The sequence below is a fragment of the Sciurus vulgaris genome, assembly GCF_902686455.1.
Source record: "Sciurus vulgaris genome assembly, chromosome: 6".
NCBI classification, from domain to species: domain Eukaryota; kingdom Metazoa; phylum Chordata; class Mammalia; order Rodentia; family Sciuridae; genus Sciurus; species Sciurus vulgaris.
Genome location: NC_136466.1, coordinates 65,800,974 through 65,813,327, shown reverse-complemented (window position 1 = coordinate 65,813,327; position 12,354 = coordinate 65,800,974). Strand labels below are relative to the sequence as shown.

Below are 12,354 nucleotides of genomic sequence, written 5' to 3'. Positions count from 1 at the left end.
AAATTTTAAGTTTTTATTTCTTTACTTTTCTTGCTCTCTTTTCCTTTTGTTTACCTATTCCCTCAGAGTCTCTTTCTCCCTTTTTTGCATGCTAACATCCAAATTCTTTTGATTACACTCTCACATTTTCTATTATCTAGAACTTCTGTATATTATTTTCTTATCCCATTAACAGCCACATTCTACATCCCTCTGCATCCTCTTGGTCCTCCATTAGAAACTGCAGACCTTACTGCAAATGTTTGTTTTACTGAAGATAATATTTGAACTCATTCTGTTTATTATGACAATTTTGTTATTGTTCTCATAGGGGCTATTTGCATAGTGCCTGAATTGGGCACTGCTAATATTGATCTCCCCTTTAAGAAAAGGTTTTGGAAACCTATAGGGCCACTATAAGCCTATAGGGGGAAATCTGCAATACCCCAGATCTGCACTGCTAGAGGGGAAGATACATGAACAACATGAAAAAACAAGGGAAGAAAATGATCCAAACAAATCTAGATTCCATATCAATAGACTCCAATGACAGTATGTTAGAAGAAATGTCAGAAAAGGACTTCAGATTATACGATTAAGATGATTCACGAAGCAAAGGATGAGATAAGAGAGCAAATGCGGGCAATGAATGATAATACCAATAAGCTGACAGAGCAACTGCAGGAAGCAAAAGATCATTTCAACAAAGAGATAGAGATTCTCAAAAAAACCCAAATGGAAATCCTTGAAATGAAGGAAACAATAAACCAAATAAAAAACTCAATGGAAAGCATCACCAAAAGACTAGACCACTTGGAAGACAGAACCTCAGACAATGAAGACAAAATATTTAGTCATGAAAATAAAGTTGCCCAAACAGAGAAGATGGTAAGAAATCATGAATAGAATCTTCAAGAACTATGGGACATCATGAAAAGACCAAATTTAAGAATTATTGGGATTGAGGAAGGCACAGAGATACAAACCAAAGGAATGAACAACCTATTCAATGAAATATCAGAAAATTTCCCAAACCTGAAGAATGAAATGGAAAATCAAATACAAGAGGCTTACAGAACACCAAACGCACAGAATCACAACAGATCCACACCAAGGCACATTATAATGAAATTGCCTAACATTCAAAGTAAAGATAGGATTGTGAAGGCCACGAGAGAAAAGCATCAGATTACATATGGGGGAGACCAATACGGTTAGCAGCCGACTTCTCAACCCAGACTCTAAAAGCTAGAAGGGCCTGGAACAACATATTTCAAGCTCTGAAAGAACATGGTTGCCAACCAAGAATCCTATACCCAACAAAACTAACCTTCAGATTTAAGATGAAATAAAATCCTTCCATGATAAACAAAAGTTAAAAGAATTTACAAATAGAAAGCCTGCACTACAGAATGTTCTCAACAAAATATTCCATGAGAGGGCTGGGGAGATAGCTCAGTTGGTAGAGCGCTCACCTCGCAAGCACAAGGCCCTGGGTTCGATCCCCAGCACTGCAAAAAGAAAAAAAAAAAAAAAATTCCATGGGGAGGAAATGAAAAACAATAATGGAGGTCAGCAAAGGGAGGAACTACCTTAGAGAAAAATCACTCGAAGGAGAAACCAAGCCAACCTAAAAATCAAAAATAAGCCCAAATGATGGAATATGAATCATATCTCAATAATAACCCTGAACGTTAATGGCCTAAACTCATCAATCAAAAGACATAGACTGGCAGAATGGATTAAAAAGAAAGACCCAACAATATCCTACCTGCAAGAGAATCATCTCATAGAAAAAGACATCCACAGACTAAAGGTGAAAGGATGGGAAAAAAACCCACCACGCACATGGACTCAGTAAAAAAGCAGGGGTTTCCATCCTTATATCAGATAAAGTGGACTTCAAGCCAAAGTTAGTCAGAAGGTATAAAGAAGGACATTTCATACTGCTTAAGGGAACCATAATCAGGATGACATAACAATAGTAAATATTTATGTCCCAAACAATGGTGCACCCCTGTACATCAAACAAATCCTTCTCAATTTCAGGAATCAAATAGACCACAACACAATAATTCTGGGTGACTAACGCACCGCTGTCACAACTAGATAGATCTTCCAAACAAAAACCAACCAAAGAAAACAGAACTCAATAACACAATCAATAACCTAGACTTAATAGACATATATAGAATATTCCCATACATCAATGAGCAGATTCACTTTCTTCTCAGCAGCACATGGAACCTTCTCGAAAATAGACCATATGTTATGCCACAAAGCAGCCCTTAGGAAACGCAAAAAAATAGAGATACTGCCTTGTGTTCTATCAGATCATAATGGACTGAGAGTAGAAATCAATAACAAAATAAAAAACAGAAACTACCCCAACACCTGGAGACTAATAATATTAATAATATGCTATTGAATAAAACATTGATAACAGAAAACATCAGGGAAGATATAAAAAAATTCTTAGAGGTCAATGAGAACAACGATACAACATATCAAAATCTCTGGGACACTATGAAAGCGGTACTAAGAGGAAAATTCATTGCATGAAGCGCATTCCAGAAAAGAATGAAAAGTCAACAACTAAATGATCTAACATTACAGCTCAAAGCCCTAGAAAAAGAACAGAATAACAGCAAAAGTAGTAGAAGACAGGAAATAATTAAAATCAGAGCTGAAATCAATAAAATTGAAACAAAAGAAACTATTCAAAAAATTGACAAAACAAAAAGTTGGTTGTTCAAAAAAGTAAACAAAATAGACAAACCCTTAGCCACACTAACAAAGAGAAGGAGAGAGAAAACTCAAATTACTAAAATTCATGATGAAAAAGGATATATCACGACAGACACCACTGAAATACAGAACATAATGAGAAGCTACTTCAAAAATTTGTATTCCAACAAAATCTAATAAAGACATTGACAAATTTCTAGAGACGTGTGCTCCTCCCAAACTGAACCAGGAGGACATACACGATTTAAACAGATCAATATCAAGCAATGAAATAGAAGAAGCCATTAAAAACCTACCATCCAAGAAAAGCCCAGGACCAGACAGATTCTCAGCCGAGTTCTACAAGACCTTCAAAGAAGAACTCATTCCAATACTTCTCAAAATATTCCAGGATATAGAAAAGGAGGGAACCCTACCAAACTCATTCTATGAAGCTAATATCACCCTCATACCCAAACCAGGAAAAGACACATCAAGGAAAGAAAATTTTAGACCAATATCCTTAACGAATATAGATGCAAAGATCCTTAACAAAATATTGGCAAACCGTATCCAAAAACATATTAAGAAAAGCGTGCACCACGATCAAGTGGGGTTCATCCCTGGAATGCAAGGATGGTTTAACATCCGTAAATCAATAAACGTAATCCATCATGTCAATAGACTTAAGGATAAGAATCATATGGTTATATCAATTGACGCAGAAAAAGCATTCGACAAAATACAACACCCCTTCATGCTCAAAACACTAGGAAAAAACAGGGATAGTAGGAACATACTTGAACATTGTAAAGGCTATTTATGCTAAGCCCATGGCCAACATCATTCTTAATGGAGAAAAACTGAAACCATTCCCTTTAAAAACTGGAACAAGACAGGGATGTTCTCTTTCACCACTTCTATTCAACATTGTCCTCGAAACTCTAGCCAGAGCAATTAGGCAGACTAAAGAAATTAAAGGGATACGAATAGGAAAAGAGGAACTTAAGCTGTCACTATTTGCTGATGACATGATTCTATATTTAGAGAATCCAAAAAAACTCCTCCAGAAAACTTCTAGACCTCATCAATTAATTCAGCAAAATAGCAGGCTATAAAATCAACACGCATAAATCTAAAGCATTTTTATACGCAAGTGACAAAACATCTGAAAGAGAAATGAGGAAAACAATAGCCTCAAAAAAAATAAAATAATTTGGGAGTCAATCTAACCAAAGAGGTAAAAGATCTCTACAATGAAAACTACAAAACACTGAAGAAAGAAATTGAGGAAGACCTTAGAAGATGGAAAGATCTCCCATGTTCTTGGATAGGCAGAATTAATATTGTCAAAATGGCCATACTACCAAAAGTGCTATACAGATTCAATGCAATTCCAATTAATATCCCAATGATATACCTTACAGAAATAGAGCAAACAATCATGAAATTCATCTGGAAGAATAAGAAACCCAGAATAGCTAAAGCAATCCTTAGCAGGAAGAATGAAACAGGGGGTATCGCAATACCAGAACTTCAACTCTACTACAAAGCAACAGTAACAAAAACGGCATGGTATTGGCACCAAAATAGACAGGTAGATCAATGGTACAGAATAGAGGACATGGACACAAACCCAAATAAATACAATTTTCTCATACTAGACAAAAGGGGCCAAAAATATGCAATGGAGAATATATAGCCTCTTCAATAAATGGTGCTGGGAAAACTGGAAATCCATATGCAACAGAATGAAACTAAATCCCTATCTCTCACCCTGCACAAAACTCAACTCAAAATGGATCAAGGACCTCGAAATCAGACCAGAAACCCTGCATCTTATAGAAGAAAAAGTAGGTCCAAATCTTCACCTTGTTGGCTTAGGATCAGACTTCCTTAACAGGACTCCCATAGCACAAGAAATAAAAGCAAGAATCAATAACTGGGACAGATTCAAACTAAATAGCTTTCTCTCAGGAAAGGAAACTATCAGCAATGCAAAGAGAGACCCTACAGAGTGGGAGAATATCTTTGCCACTCATACTTCAGATAGAGCATTAATTTCCAGAATATATTAAGAACTCAAAAAACTCTACACCAAGAATACAAATAACCCAATCAACAAATGGGCTAAGGAAATGAACAGACACTTCACAGAAGATCTACAAGCAATCAACAAACATATGAAAAAATGTTCAATATCTTTAGTAATAAGAGAAATACAAATCAAAACTACACTAAGATTCCATCTCACCCCAATTGGAATGGCGATTATCAAGAATACAAGCAACAGTAGGTGTTGGAGAGGATGTGGGGAAAAAGGTACACTCACATTGCTGGTGGGGCTGCAAATTAGTGCAGCCACTCTGGAAAGCAGTGTGGAGATTCCTCTGAAAGCTTGGAATGGACCCACCATTTGACCCAGCTATCCCACTGCTTGGCCTATACCCAAAGGACTTAAAATCAGCATACTACAAAGATACAGCCACATCAATGTTCATAGCTACTTAATTCACAATAGCCATATTGTGGAACCAACCTAGATGTCCTTCAATTGATGAATGAATAAAAAAACTGTGGTATATACATATATATATATATATATATATATATATATACACAATGGAATATTACTCAGCCATAAAGAATGATAAAATTATGGCATTTGCAGGCAAATGGATGAAATTGGAGAATATCATGCTAAGTGAGATAAGCCAACCTCAAAAAACCAAAGGATGAATGATCTCGCTGATAAGCGGATGATGACACATAATGGGGGATGGGAGGAGGCAAGAATGGAGGAAGGACGGACTGTATAGAGGGAAAAGAGGGGTGGGAGGGGTTGGGGGGAAGGAAAAAATAACAGAATGAATCGAACATCATTACCCTATGTAAATGTATGATTACGCAAATGGTATGCTGTTACTCCATGTACAAACAGAAACAACATGTATCCCATTTGTTTACAATAAAAATAAATTTAAAAAAAATAAAAAATAAGAAAATATGTTCCTACCTATCATCAATATGTCCCCTATGCTAGCACTAATCACATAGGGGTCCTAATATGTTTCCCCCACCAGACTATAAGTTTCTTCATGGTAAGAGCTGTCTTGCTTCTCATTATCTCCTCAATGTTCACCTTATAACAGCACTTGATAAATATTTTTGGATAAAAAAGTGAATTCCAATTTTTGTACACTGTGGCCATAAGGAAATAACAAGGGCTAAGAGCTAGGTTGCACATTTGAATCAAGTTACTAAGAAATACAAACGTCTTAGTTTCCATGAAACTACGTATGGTTACATCAAGTATTTCCTTTTCCCAGAAAGAATAAGCCCCAGCACCTCTTCACTCCTTTCCACTGCTGCTACCAGCCATCTTTTCATCTACATGCTGATTTAGACCACAAAACAACTGTTTGTTTTTTTTTTTTTTTTTTTTGGGGGGGGTGGGTGCATCAGGCAGGGAGGTTTGTGGGTTAGTACTGGGGATTAAACCCAGGGCCTTGCTCATGCCAAGTCAGTACTCTACCAGAGTGTGACAGTCACAGCCTTCCAAATAACAAGTAGCCTCTCTGATCTAGGACATACTAAATTCTGCTTTCAATTCTAATATACAAGGACCACTTTACTAAAATAAACCATGGCAGTGACAGCAGGTTGCCTGTGCAATATCTATTCCTACCCTTTTGTCTTTAGTAACAGAAATCCAGTCTTATTTAGGATGCAGCAAAATCAGTTTTAAATGCATTCTTCTAGGTTTCCAGGCAAACTTAGTTAGATTAGAGATATGTGACTAGGTTCTGGCAAAGGAGTTTTGGGTAGAACAAAGTATATGACTTAACCCAGCCTGTAAAACATCCTGTATAGAAGCAGTGGCACATGCCTATAATTCCAGCAACTTGGGAGGCTGAGGCAGGAGGCCTCCGAGTTCAAGAAGAGCCTCAGCGACTCAGCAAGACCCTGTCTCAAAATAAAATATATACAGGGCTGGGGTGAGGCTCAGTGGTTAAGTGGCCCTTAAAAAAAAAAAAAAAAAAACTTGTACAATTCTTAACAGATAACTCATTTAGAGATTAATGAAAATATTTTAGTTTCTTATAAAATCAGAAAAAAATGAATTTTGAAATCAAAGGCTTTTAATATATAATAATAATGTCTATTTATATCAATATAGTTGTTAAAATAGTTTTTAATATTTTTACAGAAGAAGCCTACCAAAAAAAAATTCTGAGGGCACCATGAAGCCTAGTGGTATCTCATACCCTAGGAGTCCTGGGTCAAATGAACTCCCATCATATCATTACTAAATTTCTATTTAAGCAACTTTAGTTGACTCCACTACAAGTAAACAAATAACCCCTAAGACAATTTTACCTGGTTGAACTGTAAACTGGCAGGGAGAAACTTTTAGATCATTATAGTCACCTCAGAACCAAGAATAATGCTATTGACACAGAAGTTACATGACAAACATTTTTGCTCAAAAATGACCACATTGGGCTGAGGATATAGCTCAGTCGGTAGAGTGCTTGCCTTGCATGCACAAGAGCCTGGGTTCAAACCCCAGCACTGGAAAAAAAAAAAAAAAGATCCACTTTAATAAGCATGAAAGCAACAGTCTTCATAATACTTAGCACTGTCTCTTCTCTTTGTTCTAAGCATCCTAAATACATAAAAGTTCTTTGAGTTTTCTACTTCTCAGAAAAACTTGTCTCCAATACTTCAAAGGTCAATTATAATGAAACCTGATATTGGCCTCAGCACCAAATTGCTCTATAATGTTAAGCAAGTCACTTGATCAATGTCAGCTTCAATTTCTTCACTGATAATAAGATGTTGGGCTGGGGATATAGCTCAGTTGGTAGAGTGCTTGCCTTGCAAGCACTAAGGCCCTGGGTTCAATCCCCAGCACTGCAAAAAAAAAAAAGATAATAAAATGTTAATGCTAGGTGTGGTGGCACATACTTGTAATCCCAGTTACTCAGGAGGTTAAAGCAAGAGGATCACAAATTTGAGACCAGCCTCAGCAACTTATCGAGTCCCTAAGCAACTTAGGGAGACCCTGCCTCAAAATAAAAAGTAAAAAAAGGACTGGAGGTATAGTTCAATAGTAAAATATCCCTGGGTTCAATCCCTGTACCAAAAAAATTAAATAAAATAAAAATTAAAAAAGAAAATGTTATTTAATTAGATCAGAATTCCTAAACTTTGGCACTACTAACATTGTGTCAGGTAACTGTTTTCTAGGGCTGTCTAGTGTACTAAAGGAATGTTTAGAAGCAACCCTGGCTTCTACCCACTAGAAACTAGTAGCACACTCCCCGATGTGACTACCAAAAGTGTCTTCAAACAATAGCAAATGTTCTCTGTGTGGCAAAATCACCCCCAGCATGAAATTACTGAAATAAACATATCTTTTCATATATTCACGGCTTTCTACAGTTCTTGACATGTTTATTAACATTAATTTAATCAATCTTAAAAGTCCTAAAAGTTATAAGAAGTAGGCTGAGAAGCAATTACCATTTCAAAGACAATAAATCTGACATTCAGAGATCAAGGCAGCAAATGATGGACCTGGACAAATAACTTTATCTTCTGACTCCTATTTCTGCCTCCTCTTCTAATTCTGCATGCATCCTGGTTCCACCACTTACCAGCTGTAGAACTTAAGACCCAGGTCTCCAGTCTAACTACTCAGTGCTCTCTCTCCAGCCAAGTTCCTCCACACTAGAAACTTTTGTAAACTGCAAGTTGGTATTATATGAATATAAATACTGTTTTTTACTTTAGGATATTTCATGTTGTAGAACAGATTTCCTCCCCAGATCTGGGGGAAATGGAGAAAATAAACCCTATCTTACACCCTCTTTTCTTGAGGTTTTTGCTTCTTGGGTCATTGTCGCTCTCTGTAACACTACTTATCTCATAATTTTGATGAATTCAATAGCCACATAATCATTTCAAAAGATTTCAATAAAACAGAAGACCTTTCAAGAATGCCAACTCCAAAAATTCTTCAACCCTATTGGAATCTTGACCCCTTTCTCACTAATCCTTAGACTGTCACCCCACCTTGTCCAACATCTTCACTTTCCTCCCTTATACATCTATATAATCACTCCTGGTTTTACCCACTCTTACCTAGCCACTCTCCAACTCTCCTATCCACATTCTCGCTCCTTCACCTGGGCAGCTGAAAACACTAAACCAAACTGAATGGTCTCACTTTAAATTCATAAAGTTCAAGTGACTCCAAGCAATGCTACTATTTTCTGGAAGCCAGTCTGTCACTCTTTCTTGGTCTATGTCTGTGCTTCTCAAACCTTAAGATGCATATTGGGGGCTGGGGATATAGCTCAGTTGGTAGAGCGCTTGCCACACAAGTGTAAGGCTCTGGGCTCAATCCCCACCACCACAAAAAAAAAAAAAAAAAAAAAGATGCATATTGTTCAATATAGTAATGACCACCTACACCTGCCTATTTAATATTTCCTTTTTTTTTTTTTTTTTTTTGGTACCCGGGATTGAACCCAGAGAGGCACTTAACCACTGAGCCACATCCACAGTCCTTTTTTTTTTTTTTTTTTTTTAAGATAGGGTCTTGCTAAGTTGCTGAGGTTAGTCTCAAATGTGTAATCCTCCTGTGTCAGCCTCCCAAATTGCCAGGAGTAAAGGTACAAGCGAGTGCCATCACACTCAGCTTCATTCTTTCTTTTCTATAGGCTAATTCCTTTATTCTTTCTCTATCTTTTTTTTTATTTTTTATTTTTTTGGTACTGGGGATTTAACCCAGGGGAACTTTACCTCTGAGCCACATCCCCAGTCATTTTTATTTTTGAGACAGGATCTCACTAAGTTGCTGAGGATAGCCTTGCGATCCTCCTGAACCTCCCTAGTCACTGGGATTACAGGCACTGTGCTACCACTCCTGGCCCTTTTTTCTTTCTTGCAGTACTGGGGGTTGAAGTCAGGGGTGCTTTTCCACTGAACTGCAATTCCAGCCCTTTTTATTTTTCATTTTTTTTAACGCTGAGACAGGGTCTCACTAAGTTGCCCAGGCTGGCTGAAAACTTGTGATCTTACTGTATTGGCCTCCATAGCCACAGGGATTTTAGGCATGTGCCACTGCACATGGCTACAGGGTAATTCCTAATGTCACCAAAGCACTGTGTACTTTCTCTTACCTTTAAAACAAAACAAAAAAAGCTGTGCCTAGTGGTTTACACCTGTAATTCCAGTGACTCAGGATCAAAAGCTGGAAGCTAGCCTCAGCAACTTAGTGAGACCCTGTTTCAAAATAAAATACAAAGGACCTGGGATGGAGCTCAGTGGTAGAGCAGTAGAGCTCTCCTGGGTGCAATACCCATACAATGGAGGAGGGGGAGTTCTTTTAATCTTCATCAACTACTCTACCTGCATCTCTCAGTAAGAGAATTCTCAGAACAGTCCATGCTCTTTATCTCCAGTCCCTTTCTTTCCATGTTCCTAAATTCAATAGTCAATTCTTGATCACCTTTGACAACCAATAGCTTCTGACACTCTTTACTCCTTGAAACACTTGTCATCTGGTTTCCAGGATACCACATTCTCCTGGTTGGCTTCTCTCAATAATCCTACTCAATTGCCACTGCTGGAATTCTTTATCTCAGTTTTTGGATCTCTTGTATAATCTGTATACATCCAAAACATACCTTAGTGACTTCAGTACCATGGCTCGCTCTGTTGTTGTCATTACTGGAGATGAAACTTAGAGGCACTTTACTACTGAGTTATACCCCCAGTCCTTTTTATTTTTTAATTTGAGACAGATTCTCACTACATTGGTGAAATTGACCTCAAATTTGTAATCCTCCTGCCTCAACCTCCGAAGTAGCTGGGATTACAGGCATGCTCCACTATGCCCTGCTCAGTCCAAGAGTTTTAAATATAAGCAATATTGCCAGGCGTGGTGGCCTTCAGCTCAGGAGACTGAAAGGATTGCAAATTCAAGACCAGCCTCAGCAAATTAGTGAAGCCCTCAGCAACTTACTGACACCCCTTCTCAAAATAAAATAAAAAACAAAAAGGGCTGTGGATATAGCTCAGTGGTAAAGCAACCTGGGTACAAACCCCAGAACAAAACATAAATAAATAGTAAAATAAAATAAAATTGCAACTGTATTCTCACGCCATAGTACCTAGCCCTACTTTCTGCTCTATTTTTCTCCATAATGCTTACTTGCACCAGAAATACTATTGTTTCTATATAGTTCAGTATGTCACCAACACGCATGTAAACCTCTGAAAACGAAAACATTTGTCTGTTTGACAGGCGCTCAATTTTTTGGTGAAAGGCGGATAACATTACATACTACTCTCTCCGCCTCTCATTTTAAAATTCCAGTGATGTGTACCGGGTACGGTGGAGCACGCCTGTAATCCCAGGGACTCGGGAGGCTAAGGCAGGGGGACTGCAAATTGGAGGCCAGTCTCAGCAATTAAGCGAGGCCCTACGTAACTTAGCAAGACTCTGTCTCAAAATAAAAAATAAAAAGAGCTAGGGACGTAGCTCAGTGGTAAAGGGGCCTTGGATTCAACCCCCAGGACTAAAAAAAAAAAAAAAAAAAATCCATTGGTGTCTCACATAAGACATTCGAAAGCTAAAAATACTCAGTATTCAATTCCTGGCTCATCAGCCCTCAAGAAAAGGTAAATAATTCTCCAGAAGACCTACGCCTTAAGCGTGGAAGGAAGAGCCTTTTAGAAAAGGATTTTTCCCGTCGAGGCGACGGGGACAGCACATGGAGAGCCCTCAGCCACTGACAAACACGGTTCCAGCGCCCAACCCAGAGGGCTCTTCCCGCCCAAACTCACAGCCATGGCGCCGCCCAGTAGACTCTGGAAATCCACGACAGTGACCCAGGCGATCCCCTCAAAAGGAGTGGTTACAACCTTTCCCCTCCCTCTCAGAAAAGCCAGACCATCCACGACACTAAAGCACACATTTAACACCTGCTGAGGCAATCGCCCAGTTCACTAGTAACTACAGCCGGGTGCATCTCATGGTCCACCGGGAATTGTAGTTCCCAAGGCATGAAAGTTAACGTTCCACAGTAACCTACTGACTACAATTCCCAAAAGACAGTGGACTACGGAAGTCGAACCGTGGATAGAGCCACTCAGAGGTGACACCGGCAGTGACGTCATGATCATGTAGAACTACAAAACCCATGATGCAGTTCGGGATCGCGAGATGCCGCGAGCGCGACCTGGAGAGGTGGAGTTAGGGACTTCAACCTTTTCACCCTGTCAAACTGGGTGTCTGTCGGGATGCCAGAACTCGAAGTTAATTACTGTTCATTGACTGAGGTGGTAATTATGGCTTGCCACTATGCATAGATATTTATTACTGTCGGTGGCATTCAACAGCTCACATTTAGACATTTTATAGCCCTTTAGTAACAATCTACATTTTTAGATGAGGGACCAGAGACCCTCTACTCGTTCCCAGTGCCAGGCTTATACGATTTAGGCAGCAGTATCACCCAAGGCTAAACTGTCTAATACACTAGTTTCTAGCTACATACGGCAATTTAAACCCCAAATAATGAACATTAAATAAATTTTAATGTTTCTTCAGTCTCACTAGCCACATTTAAA

General features: G+C 38.4%; 1 protein-coding gene across 1 annotated transcript in view; it reads right to left on the bottom strand.

Moving 5' to 3' along the window:
- Positions 1–11,747, bottom strand: part of LARS1 (leucyl-tRNA synthetase 1) — a 71,014-nt gene extending 59,267 nt beyond the window's left edge. The window contains exon 1 of the mRNA XM_079145467.1: positions 11,569–11,747. Coding sequence (XP_079001593.1) covers positions 11,569–11,574 — 6 coding nt within the window. The 5' untranslated portion in view covers positions 11,575–11,747. The remainder of the gene's footprint in view (positions 1–11,568) is intronic.
- Positions 11,748–12,354: the final 607 nt, after the last annotated feature.